At 36.6% G+C, this 24,485-nt stretch overlaps 1 protein-coding gene across 3 annotated transcripts in view; it reads right to left on the reverse strand.

The window, feature by feature from the left end:
* Window positions 1-368: 368 nt before the first annotated feature.
* Window positions 369-24,485, reverse strand: part of SS18 (SS18 subunit of BAF chromatin remodeling complex) — a 44,456-nt gene continuing 20,339 nt past the window's right edge. Inside the window, exons 5-11 of one of the 3 annotated variants that reach the window (XM_053985969.1) lie at window positions 20,471-20,692; window positions 11,307-11,474; window positions 10,484-10,588; window positions 8,233-8,325; window positions 7,391-7,513; window positions 4,581-4,714; window positions 369-2,455 (exon numbers count right to left, since the gene is read on the reverse strand). In XM_053985969.1, the coding sequence (XP_053841944.1) occupies window positions 2,429-2,455; window positions 4,581-4,714; window positions 7,391-7,513; window positions 8,233-8,325; window positions 10,484-10,588; window positions 11,307-11,474; window positions 20,471-20,692 (872 nt within the window). In that variant the 3' untranslated portion in view covers window positions 369-2,428. The remainder of the gene's footprint in view (window positions 2,456-4,580; window positions 4,715-7,390; window positions 7,514-8,232; window positions 8,326-10,483; window positions 10,589-11,306; window positions 11,475-20,470; window positions 20,693-24,485) is intronic. The other 2 variants (XM_053985977.1, XM_053985987.1) reach the window with 2 other exon arrangements.

Below are 24,485 nucleotides of genomic sequence, written 5' to 3' on the forward strand. Positions count from 1 at the left end.
CAAGACAAATTATTTCTTAATGTCAGTTGAGCCTATTTCAAATGAGATAACGTATCTACACCAGGTTGGGTTCAACACATTTTTGCCTCGTCAACTCATTTATCTAATTCAGTCATCTTGATTATAGCCTCATGGACCTTCATTTTCAGAGAAAGAATTTCTTAACAAACAACCTACACAACATGCTGATTACTGAACAGTTAATTCTAATTAACTTGGCTATGGCAAGAGAATTTTGATAAAGTCCTAGACTGCAAATAAGGTCTGGTTATTCTGGCCAAACATCTTCAAAATCAAAACCCACAGCAGAGTCTCCAGATGAGACATCAGAGTGATAGGGATCTAATTTAAAGAAACAAATGAGAAAATTAAAATCACAAATAATTTATTCTTCCGTTAGAATTGATGGAGTACAGTTTTAAATAGCAATGAAGTACACAGTGGTGGAAAGTTGGCACAGAACCTACAAGATTTTAATTCATAATAATGTTCCTCATGCCATATCTGTTCAAACCTTGATGTGTATTTTTATTGACTTTAAGAAAACTGTTTTCCTTTTAAAAAGGATGCACAAACTGAAAATCTTGTCTTCCATATATAATGTCACACATACTATGATCACGAGTTGTTTTTTTATCCCCCCGAACATTGATTGTGAACTGAAAAAACCACAAAATATTATTTTACCCCTGGGTTAATTTTAGGTTTTATCATTTATAAAAGTTGCCAGGGATTCTTGAATGCATATATTTCTGCAGAATAGAATATCCATTTATTTATCTGATACACAGTTGTAGGGCAGTTTCAAAACCAATTTTTTTGTGCATTGTTGTTATTGATCAAGGTGCTGCCTCTCTCTCACATGCAACACTGTAAGCCTTAATACAGTTCAAAACAAAATTTGGCATTTGCCTCACCAACAGGTTTTATACTTAATGTTATAAAACATCCCCTTGGTCTCATGTTAACCAATAAGAAAAATGGGCACAAATAAAAATGCCCCTTTTCTCAAGTTATTAACTCCCAGTTAGGAAAGCTATCCTGATTCCGGCCAGGACAGGGTTAATTTTTGCAGTAGCCAGGAGGGGACACCTCGTTCTCAGGGGACCCTTCCAGGCTGTGTAGCATGGGATGGAACCAGGCTCTGTGTGGTAAGCAATCAACCACGTGTGAAGCTTTTACCTCTTTCTTGCACCCTCTAGCACAGGTATTGTTGCTATTACCTTCGTTTTGCTGTTTCCAGTAAATTGTTCTCTCAAGCTGTGATCTTTACCTTTTGTGCCTCTGATTCTCCTCTCCAGCCTGCCACAAGGGAAGAGAAGGGAGAGTGGGGAGCAAGCGAGCAGCACATGGTTTGGAGTGTGTCAGTGGGAAGACTAAAATTGGGGAACACCATTCCTAAACCATGACAAAAGTTTAGATAGGTTTTACAAAGTCCTCTAGGCTATTTTGATACATACAAATTATTCAACTAAAGGTTAAAATACACTTATACAATACAGTCCTGTCCTCCATATTCTTTTTCAAGTTCTTTGCATATTCAAGCCAAGGAAAATTAACACTTGTCATTTTCTTTGTTATTGCAATTATTAAGAAGGATTACAGCTTGCTTATGCAAAGCTCTGACAAAACACTTGAGAAATAAAACCCAAACATTTATCTTGTTACCAAAAAAATGTTGCAGAAAATTGTCAAACTATGTTAGAAACCATTTTTACAAAACCGCTTCACTCAGAAAAATTGGAAAGCTTAAAAAATTTATCTTTGCACAAGACTATATTACACTGTCCTTAATTATGTTCCCATTTAGATAACTGGGATTCTCAATCTTTGTACCTGAACCCATCAGTGACATAGAATGCTCTCCATCTTTTCACTGTTACCTTTATTGTACACCATTTCAAGACTAATACAATCAAGCATTTACCATGCCCCTACTCATTTTTAACAGTAGATTTGTTATTCTGCCCAGCGAGTAGTGTACTGTCTTGCATATTCACCACATTAAAAACATAATATACAAAATATTGCTGCTGTAAAAAGTGTGCATTTCCCCTTTCCCCCTACAAAAAAAAAAAATTCTGTGGAAAAAATATTAAATTCCCATAACCTTCATAAACATACAAAGCTGTTTGCACCTCTCAGTCTGTAACAGTATATTTGACATACAGTTCTCAACTCACTGCAAATTGTTATGTCACAGATTTTCTGTCCAATATTGCCATCTAGAGTAGAGATGTGAAACTAGTTTCTGAGAATCTACAGTCTTTAACAATTAACCCATAAAGACTGTATACCATAAAACAGCCACAAGATTTTTCCAACATCTAGATGGAATGGGAGGTTCTCATCTTGGGAAGATGTCCACAGTGCTGAGGAGACAATATGGCTGCTAATAGATTTTGCCTACTGGAATGTGAGTACTTTTTCACTGTTGATAATTTCCATATTGACCCTAAAAAAAAATTCAAAATACATAATTAGACCACAAGGCATATTTTCCTGCATTTAAAGCTGTAATTAGAAGACCATGCAAATAAACTGATATTAAAAGGTGGAAACAAATACAAGTAAATGATATACTGATATGAGTAACCAGTGTAGTTTCATCTCACTAAAAATATTTTGTGTTCTAATGTAGAAGTAAGACCAAAGACATGAATTTAAGCCCAGGAACCTAATTTGATCAAAAGAGTATACCTTTATATTCAACAGTCTGCTGTGAAATTAGCAGAACATCATCAAAAAACAAAGATGGGGATTACTTCCCACCTAAACTTTGAAAATTATTTCAAAAAGTCAAGGTCACCGAAATTCAAAGTAATTTAGGAAACTAACCATGACACGAAGGTACCTAAAATTATTACTCTATCAAGCATTACAGAATAATGGTACATGTATTTCAAAACCAAGGCACATCCTGGTGAACATGAACAACCAATCCACATATCCTACAGGAGGCAATTATTCCATAGATCTGATACACAGAATTACCACCCTTATTGATATTCTCTATTTCTTTTGACAAGAATGTCATGTACTGCACAGGTGGACAGAAGGGAAAGCATTAATGCTATAACCTTACCAAGATCCTTCACAACAGGGGTCAAGGTTTGCAGAAAGAAGTACTGTGCTAGGAAGTGAACACGCTCCAAACTGATCCTGCCACCATTCCATGTAAAGTACTACCACAATAAGGCAGTAATTTACATTTTAGTTTTATGTTGCAATGTCAGTTATGTTCCATTATAATATAACAATCAGTCATGAAGAAGAGTTTCACAACAGCTGCCAGATGAGAATTTAAGCAGCCCAATTCCTATGGGAATGAGAGGTCTTCTATAATTGAGTTTCCCAGTGGAACTTAAGACTGCACAAACTGGAGGAGCACAGCCTATCAACAGAGAGGGTTATCCACCTCTACTGCAAGGAAAGCTGGAAAAAACTCGGCAAATTGTGATTAAGTTTCCTTGACCCTATACTGGCCACAAGCAAAGAATTCTCCTGTAGTTTATTGTTTTCAGAAGAAGCTACTGGTTCAGTGCACAAACATTTTATCTGTTAAATAATTAAAGGTAACTGCATCTCTAAACTACCACACAGAGAGTTTGTTCCTTTTTCCTTGTCTTTTCTAATTTCTCTAGAAAGAAAGCCAACTGTTCTTCAAAATTGTGGGCAATTCTCACTTCCTCAGTTAAGTTTTTCCTGAAAGTTCAACTGATCTTCTACTGACATAACAGGATTTTATTTAAACATTAGAACATCAACTTTATTATTTAGTTAATCTTAACATTATTTATACCAAGGAAAGTAATAGTGTACATTTTAATGATGTTTCTGAAGTATTCATAGTGAAAAGTTTGGATTTTTACAACTTAGTACCTTTTACAGGAGCAAAACCTGTTTCATCCTTTAATTTTAAGACAGCTTTTTTACATGAGTCCTTCACTACAACTCCAGCCTAGAGTTTTGGTGGTAATTGTTTGCTTTAATCTTGTCTTAGCAGTGATAGGAATGAAGCAGTTGATTTTCAGGTCACTTTTTTCCCATGTTCACTACTTCCTTATACTGCTCAGAGAAAACCTGTGCAAAAAAAACTTCATGTCTCCCCATAAGCTCTGGAGCTGAAGGACCTCAGCTGCATGCCTCAGGTGCTTTTGCAACTGAAGAGAAAGATTATGATCAGAATTTGTGTTTGTGGAAAATAAATTCAACCATTTCTACTGCAAAGAAGTAATGAAAAATGATCCACCATGAGATTTAGAAACCTCATCTTTCATATTAGTCATTCACCATAAGGCTATGAAACACATCACCTTAATTTTTAATGTCCAAAAATACTGCTGGGAAGGCCTCACTTTGCCAAATTGCATCTAAACTTAGCAAACTCAGGAGAGAATCTCTAATCACAATTCCATACAAATGATTCTTAGTAACTCACCAAGAAATAAACTCCATGAGAATTGTACATACATACCTGAGAGACCATGTCCTAAAATTCATTAGTTTAAGTGTCCAGAATCTAAGATTATCAAATGAGTTTGTAAGAATCACAACTTTCTCATCAAACGGAAGAATACCTGGTCATATCCGTAAGGCCTCTGCTGTGGTGGCTGTGGTGGCCCAGGCTGTGTGGGTCTGTATCCCCCATACTGCTGTCCTTGTCCCTGTGGGTAATTGGGATACTGAGGCCCTGGACCACTCTGGGAAGGACCTGGTGATCATTAAATTAAAAAAAAAAAAAAAAAAAAAGAAAAAAAAGAAAAAAAAAGAAAAAAAAAGAGTGCTTAAGATGTTGGAAAGAAGAGAATAGGAAAAACACTAAATTTTACAGCTAACAAGGACTAAGAAATACCACTACTATGCAATTAGGTCTTTTGAGTGGCCCACCTTCCTCCCCCTGGAAAGCACCTTTGCTGCCAGAGCCTGTGCCCCAGCCACAGAAACATTCACTTTTATTTATATATTCATTATTTAATATCAATGCATGTAGTTCCACATACAAGGTCACAGGACAAGAAGAACAAGGCAAGAAATTATAAACATGAGCCCTTTCCAAGATTTAGGAAGGCAGTCTCCTGATGTACGCTGCTTGAGTTCCAGAATTTTCTAATGCAAAGAACAGCCAGATAATCAGCTATGTTTAACATTTGGACTTTCTGAAGAGACCAGCAGTACTGTGCTGCCAGAAAACGAAGTCTCACACCATAGCAGGCAATCATGGATGGGGTGTCAGGCAAGCAAGTTATATGTATAAAATGTGAGATGTGACAAGCAGTAAAAGGTATTGTGAGATGGAAAAAAGCACCCTCTACTCCATACTCCTTTGGTAATATTAACTTTCCAGAAAAAGGTTAGGAGAAAACCCAAAACTTGGACTCCAGCCTTTTTTGTCTGTAAAATAAGTAGTTCTTTTGCAAGTATAACTCTGTTGCTATTTACAGGGACTTGGCCTGTCTACCACTGGAAGCTGCACGTTACCACCATCAGGCAGTGCAGCCATATTCCAAACAAAATTATCCCCATCCCCTCTAGCACTAGGAGAGAATGTACTCTGTATTTCAGTGGCATTGCCTATGAATCCTTTACAATGGATCTGTTAGCTTTTTCAACAACACCCCTTAAAAACTGTGTCTCTGTTTTTCAGATATGAAGATTAGCAACTTTTCAGAAGGGCTTTTCTTTTAAACACACCAACACTTTTGCTTCCCTCCCCTCAGAAGAAACAGATGTGGTTTTAGCAATGGTGATTCAGTGCTAGAGAGGGCTAGTTTTAGCTACAGGCATTGGACATTAAGATGACATCAGCTGGTAACTCCTTCAGTAATTCTGGATCTGTAAGACAGTGAAAAGACGGCCTGGAGAAGAGAAGCTCCATAAACTATTACCATTCTCCTCAGGCCTCAAATCCCCTTGAACTATGCAGCTTCAGCTTTCCACAGTGATACAGAACCTTAAGGATTGATAATAATGTCTGAGATACTGATTTATTTCCAAAAATTAGAAAGCAATTAAATATTAAATTGAGCAAGAATATGATATCCTAAAAGTGCTGTGTTCATCTGACAAATGAACATGGGTTTATTTATTCATGGTAATTCTTTATAGCTGAATTCTAAATATTAATTGACACATTTCACAGAAAAAAAAAAATGGAACTTCAGTAATAATTTCTGCTAAAAACCAGAAACTGAAAAATATGTTATTCTGTTTCACAAATTATGTTGGGTAAGTGGCTCCAAAAGATTTCCTAATCCCTTTTCTTCTAGTATTTCTTAACCTAAACTTTCAGAATAAATCAGATTTTATTTCTTTACTTACAAAGTTCAGAGCAGTGATCTACATGGACCTCTACTCTGACCTTTAGTCTGTTCCTATATTATGTTTAGTAGAATGTAGGTACAAGTATTACTTCAGAACTATCAATTCATCCATAAACACCAGAAGTAGAACTTGGTAAATCTCAGTGGATCCTCTTAAAACTTAACTCTGTCTCAACATAACTGGATTTCATGTGAATCTGGCACTTACCTACATGGCAAGCAAATTACCCGTGCATTTCCTCACTCATACACACAATGCTGAAAGCTTTAGCATTTAAGCCTGCAAAAAAGCTGAAAGCTAAAATACAGGGAATTTATGGAATTTCAGAAATTCCTTCTTCTGTCATTAATTTATGTATATTGCTTTACAGTATGCAAGCAAATAAAACTTTAAAGAGCAGTAGTTTCAGTATGCTCTTCTGACACAAAGTTTTTTAGAATTAATGCACCAAAAGTACATTCTAGCACTTTAAGTTTCCTTTTTGGGAGGTTTTCCTTGAATCCAGGGACTTGTGGCAGAGGATTTCTCATTCCTGCCATGTATCAGAAGGTTTGGACTACTAGTGCAAATTTATAAGGCACAGTTTCTTTAAAGGTGTGCTGTCAATGCTTACATTGTCATTTCTCTACTGATCAGTACAAGAATTTGAAAAGAATGATTCATGCATGTTGAATGAAGTTTTCAACCAGTTTTTAAAAGACTATTTTAATTGGCAAATCCACAGATGAAAGTGGTTCTTTGTCATCTTTCTGAGTGTGCTCACGTACAGAAGACAGAAAAGAGCAGAATCTTTCTGGGTCTTTCTAAATTACAGACATCCATTACAATGCTGTTTAGTCACCCTGGATAGCACCCTGAGAGTGCTACCACACTCTCCTAGACTACCTACAGATCTAATTCCCAAAAGACACTGCCTACGTTTTCTTGTCTCAGCCCAGTGAAATTGCAGGCACAGAGCTGTTCTGTGCAAGCCTGGCCTCTGGACACAAACAGGGATGGAGTAACACGCAACAAAAGTCTCTCTTAGTCCTTTCTGTGACGGCTGTCTGTGGCCTCAGGTTCTTACCGTAACCCTGCTGTTGTCCTGGATAGCCTTGTTGGCCGGGATATTGCTGCTGTTGTGGTGGATAACCCTGCTGTTGGGGTGGTCCTTGATATGCATCTTGCTGCTGACCATATTGCGAGTTTCCTGTAAGATCATTGCAAGAAAGCAAAAACTCATAAAGATACCTATTTTATTATTTTTTTCCTTCTAAGATGCACAGCCAACAACACAAGAACAAAATGAAAATGCAATATTGATTTCAAAAACTGAACAAAACAAAGAAAACTCAAACCAAACAGAAGGAACTCGGCCAAACAAACTGCAGTTAAAGCCAATTTTGCAAAGTTGAACTGCAGCATTTTCAGCATCTCTGCCAAACGAGCATTACATTTACTGGAACATCACAGTCATAAGATCATGACTATGCTAAATAAAATAAAAAAAAAAAAGACAAAATTAAGGACAGCTACAAGAGCACAGACTAGCTACACAAGATCAGCAAGCTGTTTCCTAACGGCACTATAATTATACAAAATATATACACACACAAAAAGATACATAACTGAACCAACAAATTTATGTTAAAATAAAATTTTCCATTGAGGTAAAAAAAAAAATCTCTAGAGTGTTTTAGTCATTTTACTGTTGTTAGAATGGCAAATTGTGGTTATATATTTAAGGTGTTTGCAAGAAATTATTCTGAAGGCTTCAAGTTCCCTGCCATTTCCAAGACAGCCAGCAACTAGTATTCTACAAGAGCTTTGCATGGGTATAAGTTGTGTTGTGCAAGAATTTCTGTTCCCGTTGAGGGTGGGGGAGGAAAGGGAATGTATGTGCGTATGTGTGTGAAGGTATATAGATACCTCCTTCGTAGTAATGTTGTGAGGAATCCTCATAAGGCCTATCGTAGCCTTGTTCAGGATACGACGGTTGCTGATAACCGTAATCATTATGACCTACATCAATTCGACAAGAGACAGGAAGAAACGTTAATGGCCTCTGAGTGAAAACCCTAAAAATATTTCATTTCTCAGAAAAATGAAAAAAAAATTTCAACTGGATATACATGAAAAAGAATTTTCAATTGTATTAGCCAAAGACTTATTAATATGATTTCCTTTCATATTGAATTAACATGTGACAGGGGAAAAAAAGGCTTAATGCAGTAGTTCTAGAAACATCACAGTAAGGGATGGTCTTAACCTTCCAATAATCCTTGTTGGGGGAGTCAGGGGCGGGGGGAAGTACTTCATCTTTCACTCAAAAAAAAAAAAATGAAAGCATTTAGGCCTTTCACATGTAAATAACCTGAATTAAATTAGAATGAACAAAGAAAGCAATTATCATACTTTGTCTAACACCTGTTCTGCTGATCTCCAATTCAAAAGCATATGCTAAAAGCAGTGTGAAATATAACAAATAAAGCTCAATGAAGTTACGAACCATCATCTACATTAAATTCTGGTTTAGAATGACAGAAATACAACACTCGCAAGGTTTTCCCTACAAACAGAATTCCTACTTAAAGTCTTAAGAAAACTTTTCCTCTTACATTCCAGTCCTGAGCGGATTCATTACAAACAAACCTTTCTATTCAGAGACTACAGGCATCTCTGATTAAGAAATCAATACATGCAGTAAGCACCCCACCTGTTGTTGTTTTTAGCACACACGTATTTTGTCTTACAGATGATCAAAATATATCTTATTGCTAAACTGGTCAAGAATATATGCCAAAATGTTGTTTACATTTGAAATTAAATAGTATAAATTTGGAATAAAACTTTTAGATACAAGTAAGGAAAGGAGGAAACAGTTCTGAAACTCAGTGGTTTTGTCATCAGGTCTGCAACTGTACTATACATCACTGACTGAATCTTACATGCATACATTGCCATTAAAACAAGTCTTAAAATACTCTACTTGTATTCTACATAAGAGTAATAAATGAGATAATTATAAAGATGACTCTTTAGAAGGTATAGATCCTAGAAGTAATATGTGCTGCCACAAAGCTGTTGATGGCAACATCAAAAATTGCCTGTAACAATTTAGTGTTCATGTGTACAAATAAATATTCCAAAATGAAATCTGAATAATTACCAGTTAATGCAACTTGTAAAATAACACTGCACACACACCTCCAGAAATTAACACATGTAATCTTATACAGATAAGGCTTGATGTACCTTAAAATCAATTTGACGGAAATCGAATTCAAACAACTGACTTGCATCCCTTTATGAGTAGCTGCTTTGGCAATTACACAGCTTTGCTTCGTATGTATTTTTTAAACATTAACATCTACCACATTTCTTGAGTTACATAAAATACCATTAAGTTGCACACATGGTTATCTCAGTAGTCAGGAGTTAGCATCTTTGTTCTCCCAGTCTCTGCTCAGCATGAAAATAAGTTAATTTCAACTTTTCTAACTTATAACACAAATCCAATAGTCTTCAGCACTCCATATTCCAAGTGGTAGGAGGACAGATTTATGAAATTCAAAGTTTCAGTCTTGTCTTGAAAGCACTGAGGGGGCATCTAAAGAGGATTCACATTTCTAATATCCTCAGGGCAGGGACCACTTTGTTCCTATATAAACGTTAAACTGAAGGCCCATACCATGTGAGCAATAACACATTTGTGCGACTTACATGAAAATGAAACACTAAGTTAAAAAAGTAGAGTATTTACAGAAAAAACCCACATCTTTTTAGCAAGTTTTTCAGTTCAGTAAAATTTTTAATAAAAGGATATCGCCCCCTCTTATTGATAATAAAGTTATGACTGTTTAAATTCATCTCAATTATATTAGATATGCTAAGGAACTCTCCATTCTTTGAGAGAAACAAATTATTTCCATTCTTTTGAAATACTAAAACTGTTAAGAGTTTCAAATGGGATTAATACAAATTACATGCTTTAAGTTGCAAATTTAACTAGTCATAGTAACTTAAGCTGTAGTAACAATTCTAAATTTGGAAGGTTTTGTAAATGTGAGGTATGATATCCAATTACTATTCTTGCCTCATCCCCTAATTTTGGGCATATGACTACATTAGTATTGGGCAGGTATAGAAAATGGGAAAGTTAACATTTATGAGAGATTACCATCAGGGTAATATTGCTGGTTCATGCCTTCTGGAGGACCTTGTCCACCATGACTGTATTGGTCCCCATAATAGTCTTCCTGGCCTGAGTACTGCTGTGGTGGGCCTGAAAAACCACAACCAGTCAATACGTAAATAACTTGTTTTCTCTGTTATAAAGCCTGCTAATTTCTGATTTTAGTATGAGAAATAGTTCTCAAATGTATTCCCCACCCATATTGTTGCATTACAGACAACATATGTAATCTGGTTTTGTTAAAAAAAATAAGTAAATGTATCTATCTACATATACAAACACACAGTTGTTTGGCTGCACTAGACTGAGACTATATATATCAGACTTCAGTTTTGAGTTCATTTTAGGAATATGTGTATAACAGACTAGGGTGTTAAAAATAAAATTATTCCTTGTTGAAAAGGACTAAAAGGAAAAAAGTGAACCAAAATCATGGAACATTGTTCCTTTTTTGTAACTGAATGAATCCAGAAACAAGTAGGTATTCTGTTCCTTTTCTATACCTATCATTTAAGTATCAAAATATCAAATTCTGCATTAGCATGTCTGAGATGCATAATTTCAGAATGTATAATCTCAGAAAGAACCAAAAGAAAAAGAAAACAAACTTGTCTTCACATTTCATGGTGATAGCAGTAATCTCCTGCTGCAAGAACCACCCTTAAAATGGGTAACAAAAAGAGTGTGCAAACAAAGTCTGTCACACCAAATGACCTGACAGAAATTTGGTGTAAGCAAGAAAGTGATGTAAAATGGTTTTAAACACGGTTATTTAAATTAATGTAAAAATACTGAAGTGAATTCCTACCTTGCTGTGGTGGCCTGTATGGAGGAATCTGTCTCTGCCCCATCATGTGATTTCCTTGGTTAACTTGGCCCATCATTCCCATCGGTGGCTGCTGCCCCTGGTAATGCTGGCCACCTGCCTGTGGCATGTTGTATTGCTGGGAGGGAGGTTGCTGGTGCATCATTGGACCTGGAAAAGGAGAAGCAGCAAAAATGTCAAATACACAAAAATGATTTGTGATTAAACCTTTCCAAAAGAACATGGAAAACTCAGCCTTTAAAAATGGACCAAAAAAAGGCTCTGTATATTACTGCTCTGGTAAGGGTTTGTTTTCTCTGTACCTATGCAAATGTAGGTTAACAGTTCAGCAAACAAACTACAAAACAGAAATCAGCCTAAATAAGCTTTCTTTTTAGATGATTTTTCTTCAAAACCACAGATATTAGTTTACACATACACAAAGATAACTGAAACACTTTCACAACTTTTTGTTTTAAAAAATATCTTCAAAAAAAGTGTAGGCAAAAACCTGATGGTGAAACCCTGCTAAGTCATAGAAAAATTATTTAACATTTGTGATCTCCTCAGAGCATAGTTTCAATACACATACATATTTGCTGTTATATTCCATCAACAAAACACTAAGCTGTTATCACAAAATCAACAATTTTATTTAGCCTATAAAGACAAGCCACGTGAACTAGACAGGCAATTACACAACAGGCATGTGCAGAAGGCCCAAAGAACACAGGCTCTGCCTGACACTGCACAGTCCTAAACAATCTGTAACAAAAAAAATCTTTCATAACAAGTTGCACCAAGTTTCTATGAACCACAGGAAGAGACCAGGAGAGATCAAGTACTGCCCATGTTTTATCAACTGACAAAATCTGATTAAGGCTGTACTTAGAGAAATGCAAATTTCAGTAATGAAAACAGTTAAAGAGCACCCTACTGACACCACAAAGCAATGAAAATGATGATTGCACAATTTCATTATATGAGATTGCAGGTTAGACTGATACAACATTTAACAAAGAACAGCCTCTGTGCCTCCTTTGTAGTACCACATCATAAAAGAATTATTCCGGTATCAAAAACATGAGGAGGAAGAAAAGTTGTGACAAGGAGCTAAACTTTTTTAAACAACAGATTTTTTTAATATATTAATTCAAACCACTTCACACATACTGCTCAGTCTATAATGGTAAAACCCTAAGCTTTTTTTTGCCTTTTAAAATAATAATTTATTTTATAAATGACAAAGACAACAAGAAACTAGCAGCCTCACTAAAAATTAAAACAAACCATGACATCAGAATCAAACTACAGGAGACACTCCTAGGTGCCATCAAGGAGAAAAAGGAAGGTATCACCTTCTTTCTGTATGCTTAGATTTTTCCATTCCGTTTAGTACTTTTGCATAACTAGGTGCTGAAGCACAAGCAGAAAGTCCTGTGTGAAACTACAGTACTGGAAAAATACCTAAATACAGCCAAGTGACAATGGATTTATACATGCAAAGGAATATGTAGTCACTTACATACTGTCTATGCAGAGTTATGAGGGAAAGTTATGACAAATTAATTAATGGTATGAATTCAAACTGCATTAGTTAAATCCCATAAAACCCCAGTGTGGGATCTCTCACTGAGAAGTAAAGTGGCTTAAGCTTAATTTTCCTCTAAAGATAAATATTGGCCACTCTTAAGAAGATCCAGTTATGCTTCTATCCTTCAGTATGGCAAGTTTCTGTGTCCCAACTTTAAAGTAAAAAAAAAAAAAAAATTCCTTTTTTGATCTTCTAAATGAGTAGGTAATTTAGATTATTCCATTTCACTGCTCCAGTTTGGAGGTACTGAGAAACATTAGGCAGTCTTGATAAAAAATAGAAACTTGTTGCCATAATATTCCTAGATATCAAGAAAGCTTGTTAATTAACAATATTAATATTAGTCACAATACAATGTGATAAAATGTGTTGGGTCCCCGTGGTGCAATGTAGAGATTTTCTGTTTGCTTTTTAAATTAGAACTTCATTAACGCTTTGTAGAGCCACAATGAGAATTCACTACCCTGTATTAGTCTGTGTGTTGTGTTCGTAACAGACAGCCTGGCTTCCTTCCAGTTTGGTTCCTCTTATTAAAAAGATATCTAAAAGAACCACCATGGTCTCTACTGCCTCATGGAACATAACCATTTTATGCAGCGGTTTTGAAGGATGAGGGAACTCTGAATTCATTTTTCCACTTGAAAAATCTAGCCTAGGAGAAAGCCGTGTTTATTCATCGTGTAATATTTAATATGACATTAAATCTCAAAACTTAATAAAACACTTAAGACTCTTAAATCATTATCTACTTGGATATGGACAAACTTCAGAAATGGGCCCAAAAGAACCTCATGAAATTCAACAAGTCCAAGTGCAAGGTGCAGCACATGGTTTGGGGCAAACCTAGATATGAGTACAGAGTGGGAAACTCACTGAGAGCAGCCCTGGGAAGAACTTGAGGGTTTGCATTGATGAAAAGCTGGGTCTGATCTGGCAATGTGGGCCTGCAGCCCAAAAAATCAACTGTATCCTGGGTTGCATGGAAAAACATGGTCAGGTGGACAAACAAGGTGAACCTGCCCTTCTACTCTGCTCTGGTGAGATCCCACCCAGAGTACTGTATACAGCTCTAGGGTGTCCAGCACAGAATGACACAGACCTGTTGGACTGAGTCAAGAGAAAGGCCACAAGGATTATCAGAAGGACAGAGCACCTCTCCTATAAGGAAACGCTAAGAGAGCCTGGAGCAGAGAAAGCTCCAGGGAGACTTCATTGTGGCCTTCCAGTACTTTAAGGGGGCTTTAGTAAAGGGAGGGAAACGGGCTTTTTATACAGAAAGACAGTGACAGGACAAGGGGCAATAGTTTTAAATTGAAAGAGGGTAGGTATAGGTTGGATATTAGGAGGAAATTCTTCAGTGTGAGTGAGGGTGGTGAGGTACTGGAACAGGTTGCCCAAAGAAGTTGTGAATGCCCATCCCTGGATGTGTTGAAGACCAGGATGGATGGGACTCTGAGAAACCTGAGCTAGTTGTAGCACAGACAGGGAGGCTGGAACTATATGATCTTTCAGGTCCCTTTCAATCCAAACCATTCAATGATTCTATAATGTTTCCTAATATTTGTGGCACATATTTTTACAAGCATCCTAAACCACAGCTCTTGAATCTCCTATCAGGTAACAACAAACTACATTTGGTGTAAGTCATGATCTCTTCCAGACCTGGAGGTAAGACTTTCATATACAACGCTCATATAAACTGTGAGCTGCAAGAGAATGCTCACTGCTTTCAAAACCTCTCCATAAGAACATTTTTTTTTTGTGAATTTCTAGAATTATTTAATCCAGAGAGGAGAAAGAATCTTATTTGTACACAGGTCGAAATGCATCCAAAAAATATTGCGTTAAGATTATCTCTGTAAAATATGCAAGTACAGAATTTAACTGGTCTACATTATCAAGAATACCCTTTTTTGTTTAGTGGGTATAGACAACTTTGAGCAGTTGAGGAAAAAAAAATAACTTCTGCTCCAACCATAATCTCCTAAGGAGGCCTCATGTACAGGGAAGAAAAGGTATGTGGATTAAAGAAAAAAATTGACTACTTCCTGATCTTCTTGCAAGCTCAGTGACACAGCAGCAGCCCCCTGACAAGAAAGGACTTTGGGAAACTGACAACCTAGTCTTCACACAGGTAAGATAAACAGAAACAGAAATACAAACTGAAAGTAGGTCCCAGATAAAGCTAACAAATCAGAGACCAGAAGTGCAGAGGATGAAAGAACTGCAGAAAAGTTTAGTGGTCTAAAAATGGCTCTTTAGCATTGTCCTTATGCTGAAACTCAGATACTCGTCGTAAACGCTATGAGAGGACAAGAATAACTGCTGACATGCTTGAACCTTTTGAAGAAGCAGAGAAGTGGGGAACCACACTCATAAATGAACTAGTGACTCTGCTGTTCTGACAAAAGAGCTAGGGGAATAGGTGGGTATGACCAAAAAGCAGCAGTACAAGTTATTGATTCTTCAGTCTTCCAAATTACACCAGTTGTGTTGCTCAGGGGTCTATTCTTTAGGCATTTCATAATGTGCACCTGCACAGATGAAGGAACTGGATATCCGTATCTAGAGTATGAGCAAAGCCCACCATGCCAGACTTACCATGGTCAATCTCATCACTGTATCTACTGTTACAAAAATAACAAAATAAATCTCTCTGCAGCAGCCCTCAGCAAAACTTTTTTTGTTTTTTTCCACACGTTTTTAAAAAAAATGCTTGTTTTTTAAATGATGGTTTTAAGCCTTGTGCAAGCTATCTTAGAAACTATAATGTAGGGTCAATTTAACTTGACAAACACTACAATTCAGATGTGCTTAGTCAAATGAACCATCATTCTAAAGGTGTTTTAACACCAGGAGCAGTTTAAAGATTATGTAAAAAGACTCTGAAGATACAAAACTTTTTGCTACTCCTAATGTATGATTAAGGCTGCAAATTAAAGCCAGTAGACACTTCTCTACACTTTATTACTCCACGAATTTCTCATCTCAAACTGAAGCACATTTTCAGGTATCATTTACAAAAAACTAGAACATAAAATGTCATAGAAAAAAAATTCCTTTGTTACCAACATTGCCTTTCATGTTTTACTCCAGGGAAAGATGAAAGCACAAGCTCTGTGGCAGCTGAACTTATGTCTTTTGTTTTTTCATGACCAAAACTACAGCATCTTCTACAGCTACACATCCTACACAATGCAGGTATAGTATGATGGCATTTCAGAATGTGGAAGCAATTTTATTTCCCTTTTGTAGGCTAGATTTCAAAAAAAATTGAGACTGCCCTGCTTTTTCCATAACATCTCGACTACTGTAAACAGTTGAGGTACTGAAACCTAACAGTCTCAGCTAACATGGGAGTGAACAGATGGGAAGACATTCACAAGAGGTAGTCAAACTTAGAAATCACTTTATCCTGATCTGCCATACCCTGAATATATTTATGTTTTAGCTAACATTGGATGTTCCTATCTTTATGTTCCTTTATGTGCACAACAAAACAACCAGAATCTGCATCTGTCTCATCTCTTTCTGTATCTTCATATTTGCTTCTAAGTGAAAGAGCTCTGAAATTTTAATGGAACTTTTCCAAGGTTATATAAATGAAACTATCATTAAAAATTTCAGCACCAGATTTGACAACTGGTCTGCAAATAACTGAAGTCAGCATGATCTCGTCCTGTAGAAGTCACCTGTAAACTAGTTCCCCTCCCACAGGCAACATATAACGCTCACTCAATAGAGACTGGGAATCTGGCAACTTTGTGTCAAGCTCTTCTAGCATGGGAATGGAATTCCTGCAAAGGGATCTGACCAATGAGAAACAGTCTCTGGGATGGCCACGCATACCAGAGTTTATGAGATGACCAAGCTACAATTTCTTGCTTCTTACTTAGAAAATGTATTAATTCCACTATTAAATATTATTCCCTGAGTGTGAAAGATTTGTTCAACATAAAAAAAGAGGAATTTCCATGCAAGTTTCAGGTTTCAGAAAAATCACGCCTACATCTGCCCTCTGAAAAGCCAAAAACTGGCAACACTCGAAGTTTTTTTTTAACCTAAGTAGTTTACCATACACAAGAAGAAATGCACCCATAAGAATATAGTTTATTTCACATTCATTCAGTTCCTTCTGCTTCCTATCTCTTCCAAAAAGGTAGCCAATATTCCTTGCAGATGTCCTGGGCTGCTATATTAACTTTCCAATGAAGAGTCACCTACAGAATCTTCCACTTAAATATTCTGCTTTTTAAGTCCAAAATTACTAGAATTCCTCTTTTAAACTGGATTGAGTATATAAAATCAATACCACGAAAACTCTGCTTCTCATTTAAGGTATTCTTCTGGACAGCATTTTATAACTAGTGCAAATCAATAATTAGTACAGAGTGGATACAGGAAGTAAATCCAGCAAACAGTTCTGTTACTATGCTTTTTATTTCTTAATTAGCACTTTTTCATTTTTTTCTTGCTAACACCATCTGCCTCACAAGGTGCATATACAGCAAGATGTTTTGGTAGCAAGTGTACATAAAGAGGTTATGCTCAAGCATAACCCAAGTGTTAGAGCAAGCTTTCTGAGTGTTATGGTGGTTTTATCTATTATCTAATAGTATGCTTCTTTTCCCCTAGAAGTACAGGCTTCATTCAGTACATGGTAGGTATTACCCACTGAAAAACTATTTCAGTATTTTGTTTCTTCCTAACAGTTCATGTGAGATACAACGCCCAGCCAAACACTGAAGACAGAATTTTTAATTTATTCATAGGTTTTCATATGGCACCCATAAGTAATTTGTCCAAATATTCATAATGACATACTTTGACAACTCTCCTGTGAAATCAGATGGTATTGTAATCTTACCATCAGATTCATTCCTGTACAGATGAGGAACCCACATAGGGAAAGATTAAGGCCTAAAACATCTACTAATTTTTAACAGCCAACTTGAGATGCTAAGAGCTCATCTTATGGGATATTTAGCATTATATTTAGCTAGTGCTGTTATCAACTGACAGATGTAGTAGGATCTCTCCTTTTCAGTATGGATCAATCCAGTAAGACAAAGAAACAAAGCATACTTAGGGGTTCACAAATGTCTCCTGACCAACAACATTGAGGTTCAGAAATTTTGGTTCACTTGTGTTTCTGAATTGCTGTACATATGACCAGTTAAGAAATCTTTGAGTCCAAATCTGTTTATTCCCCTTGTGTTAAACTGCACTGGGTGCATTTCCTAGCAGCTCATTCTTGTTTCTTCACTTAGGAGAGAAGCCTGCGGTGGCCATGCTTGGCTGAGACCTCTGCCCAGCCAGACTGGGGCTTGGCTACCTACCTCTAAATTTCTCATGGTCTCACAGATTGCTGTTGCTCTCTGTCCAGCTGTCTTGGAGTCACAAGAGAGTGAAGATATAAAAATACTTCCTCTAATTTGTCATCAAACATCAATACACATGTAACAACTAAGAGTAGAAAATGGAGGAAATGTACTAAGCAGACCTGATTGGGAATAATCTTAGATCAAAACAGCAAACATCCCCATCTTCAGACTTAAGACTTCCTCTCTCAACAGGTATTTGGAACAGTATTTTCATTTAACAGCAAATAGCACTTTGTTTGCATAACAGACAAGTTTCAAAGCCTTGCTTTAAAGAAAGGGGCACATGCACTTCTACATTTATATATTAAGTGTTCTGTTTAGTAATGTTTTTGTGAGACAGTGAAACATTTTAAAGAATATGATTTTTCACCCCACTGGCTTCTCCTGTGAAACCTCTGCAAAAAATAGAACCAGCCTTGAAGGAGACACTTGAGATGGTAAAAGTCTCAGCTTAAAGGGTCAAAACTTGGCAGAATTAGAGTTACACAGTGCAAAAGCTTGCTGTGGCCCTAATGGCATTGGTACCATTGCTCTAAGTAAAGATTTTGCTCTTGTTCTTGAACCTATAATTTGGTTAATACTGTTTTATTCTCTATTCCCCAAAGTTACTTCAGTACCACTATCTGTTCAGCACAGAAATCTTTAAAGTTTATTTCTGCTTAGTTTCTAATGACCAATTTTCAAGTTTGACAGAGTACTGAAAAGAGAACAGGGGAATATTATGTGGAACAGTAAAGAATGCTACTCTGAGACAGAATCATCTCCTATATTTTAGGCCAGTCACACAAAAACATTTTCTGTAGAGTGACTTACTAGATGGCTCCCTCACATATACTGCTACATAATTATTGTTAACTCTGCAACTAAAAAATCTGAATTGAAACAGCATAGGGCTTTTCCAAAGCATCTTACAACGTTCACAGAATTACTACACCATGTACTGCCCAGAATAGAGAGATAACTTCCCAGTTCAGAGAGACAGTCAAAAGCATTCCCACTTATTATTTCCCCTACTATGTACCTATCTTCTGTTTCTTTCACTGTTATACATTAAGAAAAATGCCATTAACTATGTGGATGTTAAAGGCCTCAGATCTCCCACTTTCTCTACTGGTAAGTAAAGTGCAGAAACAGCTTCTCACATTACTTACTTTTAGCCTCTCAGTAAGTCAGTCCTTTGTCTGTTTTGCACCTTTCTGTAACCTAATAATCAAACCAATCAGTATGACCTGGTCTGTCTGTACACCTCAGGAACAGATGGTATCTACACATAAAAAAGTGGAGCTTTGGTTTGTCATATGTCTTCTAGTAGGTGCTATGTACAGATCCAATGCAGTAACAGACTTAGCAGGTAAGCTGAAAATACTGATTGCTGACTTGTAAAGCACCTCTATAAGAATATGCAGTACATATACAACTTAGTAATTTGCTGTGCTGTGACTCTAATGCAGTATTTTAATTCCACAATATCCTTGCACTTCAACAAGGGCATCAAAACACCATCAGTTTATGCAAAATTAGATACAAAATTAACTTTGATTTTTACTATATAAACAAGGACATCTCATGAAAACAGTAGGGAGTACCAGATTTGTTAATGGAACTGAATTTTGCTTCTCTAAACAGACATTCCATGCCAAAACTGCTGAAACAGCATGCAGCAGAAAACAAAGACTAACTAGGTATAACAATCTGAGGGCTATCTGACTTTGATTTTTCCACTTAAAAGTAGATATGCATTTTATCAACCTGAACAACAATAACACTTAGCTAGAAGTGTAAAGTCTGAAAAATACAAACAGTAGCTCCAGCTTATAACTGCTGAAAGTAGATCCATTTCCAGATTCTCACATTATACCTGAAAACAGTTATATGTCTGCAAATAAACAAAAAGTCACAGATATAAGGGAGAAAAGAGGTGTAGAATCCTCCAAACATGGGTACTGAATATTCAGAGAGTATTCTGAGATGATCCTTCCACAAGGATCACTCAGTCCACGTCTTAGGAAAATGGCCCATAGGGTGATTGAAGTCACAATTTTTGTGTTCTTAGCACCATGCTCTAAGCAACTGAGCCAATCTCAGGGTACAAACACGTTTAGAGGAGGAAATCTACAGGATAAGACCTTTAAAAAAAACTGCACTCAAGATGTTTTCCTTTTACAGAAGCTAACAGATACCTCACTCACCTTGGTTTGGTTGCATATTCATGTTTGGTCTGGGCCCATAGTTGCCCATTGGCTGTCCCTGGCTCATTGTCATCTGATTCTGCACTGGCATGCTCTGTGACGATGGCACTGAGTGATTATAGCCACCCATGGACCCATGGCTACTTGAAGGCATATTCATGGAACTGTTCGTCATATTGAGTTGGTTAGGTCCAGGTCCTTGCATAGGCATATGGTTGGGTCCTTCAGAAAGAAAAACAGGGAAAAAAGTTGTACATTAGGCATCATAAAAGCAGGTGAAAACAGTCATACCGAATCACAAAAGTAAACAGAAGTAAATAAAAACAACTGCATGAAAATAAATTTAAGATACAGTTTGCATGTGATTTCCTCACTTTAAAAATAACAAAGTGAACAACAAAGTTCATCTCAACTAGGAAATACATTTTCTTGTGTTTAGTAACTAAAGCTACTGAAACAAAGGTGAATTATCATATAGCTCATCTTCTATCCATATCACATGCAAAACTAGTCTTTTTAATACTTGCATAATACAGCCTGAATTTCATTCTGAATGGCACAAAACCAGTGTAACAGACAGCTTGGTAACTCCATCAGAGCTGTAATTGTTACAATGGCTATAAAATTTCTGTGTATTTAAACAACCCATGCTAGACAATTTTTTGCAACAAACAATTATTATTATTTTTAAATGCAGTCAGTATTAACATTGACATGGTATAATTACACAGAATCATAGAAACATTTTGGTTGGAAAAGACCACTAAGACTGTCAAGTTCAACAACAAATTTATCACTGCCAAGTCCACTATTAAATGTTAACTTAGGCTAACTTTTATTCAAATGATTCTACAGTTACCCAGAGAAGAAAGAGAAGGTGACAAGCACTCCATGGATCACTGATAGAACAGCAAAGGCCCTTATGGAAAACCTATGAGTCAAACTCATTCTACAGAGCTCTTTTAATGCCCTTGTAGATAAAAATGTAACCAAAAGTTGTTCATGACAAGAAGACAACTCCTGAGTTTATCTCCTGAGATGGGAATGAGAACAAATCTTTGTGGTAAGACATCAAGACTTTTTTTTGAATACTTCAATCATGACTTTTTAATAAGAATGACATGTAAATGGAAAGCATTTAGTGACCTGTGTTGGTAAACACATCGCCTTTGCTGTGACTACGTAAAAGAACAACCCTGGAAATCAGAGAAAGGTGTGAAAAAAAGAACAAAGGGAAAATGTTACTGGCAATGTGCTGCATCTTCTCTACTTGTAAATAAGGTGGAAAATTTCAACACAACAGAAAATCAATGCTTTTGATTTCTAATGGACCTAGCATTGCCGTGATTCAAACAGTATGAAACAATGTAGAATAAAAATGGCTGAAGAACTATTTCACATTTTTGATCATACACTATATAGCCAATATTCTGCAACTGTATTTGCAGATTACTAGAGCAGGGGATGATGACTGGAAGGACAGTCTCCAAATTATCAGTTCAACTTGTGAATATGCACAGGAAAAGGAACTTGTTCATACACCCATGTGCCAACAACATCTTTTCACCTTTTATTTCCCTTCTTCCTGACAACAAAGGTTGAATTTGGATTACTTTCAATGGGTATTTTAACAAGTACAACATTACAATACCATCTGGTCAGTTTACTCATTACTTTAGGTGGAATATGTGAACAGCCACTAGAACTAAAACTAGTAAGAAGTGGGACTGGATATAACTATGACAAGTAAAAAAGTAGAAAAAATGCATGGATTATGCCCATGACAATCACCACATGAAGACTTCATGAAAATATGTAGAACCAGAGCACATGACAGACCAGGTCAACTGTAAACAAGGCAAATGCTGACACGTACAGATTTCAGCAAGAAGATGCTGCTGTTGCTTAACATGCCACAGGATTTTTCTTAAGCTAGAAAAGTCTAAGAAGAGGAATCTAAAAGAAACTACGCTAGTAGAGCTGTAGGAAGGTATTGATTTGTTTACGTATTTCCCAGTGAAAATTAAAAAAAAGAAGAACCACCCTCCCACCCTTCAGATGAAAACAGCTCCTAAGTCCTTGGCTAATGAAAAAAAAATGCACTAATCTAGGGTAGAATGAAGGCAGAAATAAGGACACAGAAAGCTGCACACAAGGTCACAGAAACAACAGTAACTGACTGAAACAAAAAGATGCAGATAACAATGATAAATGAACATGGCAACTAAAGCCAAAAATGAAGAAACAAGAGAGTAAGTTTTAAAATGTGTTCATCCTCTTGCCCTTAAGAGGCATCAAACATGCAGTTCACTGCTTCTTCAAAACAAGGTGAGCAGAGATTGCTGAAATGTACAAAGGCAGGTCCACCACGAATACAGAAAAAGTAATTCAGTGAATAGGATTATACCCACAAGAGTACTACACATGCCTATACTGCCTCTCTTCAATTCAACACTGCTTAATTCTGTAATAATGAGAACATGGAGACAGTTTAATTATGAAAAAGTGAACTTGCCTCTAACCATAAGCTCAATCATGAATGTGCTCTGAGGTAAAGCTACAGTGAAGAAAAGCTTCCTATTGCAGTGCCAAGCAACTGCTGCAGAGCTACTAGAAGACTACTTTCCTAATTAAAGGAAGGGATATGCAGGGTTAGTGACAGAAAGTTAGGGCTTGGGAGTGGCTTTGTTGCTTTCTGATGAAAGAAAGACACTGTCAGTGATATTCAGAGAGTTAGGCAAGCACACAGGGGAGCAAGTTTTTAAAAACTGGTAACATAAGATGCAAAATTAGGAAGGCAAAAATCATCCCAAGAGATAGCTTGAAAAAATAATACACCTTCTCCAAAAGGTTGGCTTATACTTCATGTCTCAGGTAGCACTAAAACAGGAGAAAGTACCCATAAGAAAAAGCTGCCATATGAAATGCAAGTAATGTGTATTTTCTGTGGTTAAAATCTAGGGGTTTGTTAGTAAGAAGCTAGAAAACAAGAATAGAGAAAAAGCTAAGACCATAGGATCAAAAACCTTGCAAATGAAAAATAAAAAACCACATTTTACATATAACTATTTTTTAATTTGCCAAAACACTTCATTGAATTCTCTTGCGTATAAGGACGAAATAATTTATTTTCTTTTTTGTATGGATAAATGAAATAGAAGAAGAGAATATGAATGAACTGAGACTGAATTAATGAGGCATGAAGAATGCATTTCCACTTTAAAGTAACTGCTTTAAATGCTATACTTAGATATATATACTTATAATTAGATTTGTGTTATAATGAAGTTAGCAGAGTAACTATTTATCCTGAGTATAAACAAAAGTCCTTTTTCCTCTTAATCACCTATGCACACATCTTACCTCCAAGAAGATGTAATCCATACTAAATACGTTTGAGACTACATTTGCAGGAAGGGAAGATTTTGAGAGAACTTGTTGGGAACACACAAACACCTATGTTGTGGTTTAGAACTGCTATTCCCCAATTTACTGTTTCCACTAAAACACTCCAAGCCACACACCACGTTGCTCACTCCCCTGTATCCCCTTTCCTGTGCTGGGCTGGAGAGGAGAACAGGAGGCACAAAAAGTAAAGATTACAAGTAGAGATAAGAACAATTTACTGGAAACAGCAATGAAATAAGAACAGCAACAGTATTAATAGCAGTGTACAAGATGTAAAGGATTCACAGGCAATTGATCACCACACAGAATCCCCAACAATATCCTGCAGGTCAGAATAACCTGCAGGTCCTGGCCATGCCTCCTCCTGGCTACTGCAAAAATTAACCCTGTTCTGGCTGGAACCAGGACAACCTGTTATTCAGGAAGGTCATCTACCAGTGCCAGGACAAAGGTCAGAGACCCCTACAGCTAGTCTTACCTTTCAACTTTTTACAAAACAACCTCAAGAAATCAAGAAGACAACTTGACCCTAGCTTATCAGTTCATCATCTCCTTCCAAATCCAGATCACCCTAACTTTGCATCACACAAACTCAGTCAAAGTAACT

This window comes from Vidua macroura, chromosome 1 (assembly GCF_024509145.1).
Source record: "Vidua macroura isolate BioBank_ID:100142 chromosome 1, ASM2450914v1, whole genome shotgun sequence".
NCBI lineage: Eukaryota > Metazoa > Chordata > Aves > Passeriformes > Viduidae > Vidua > Vidua macroura.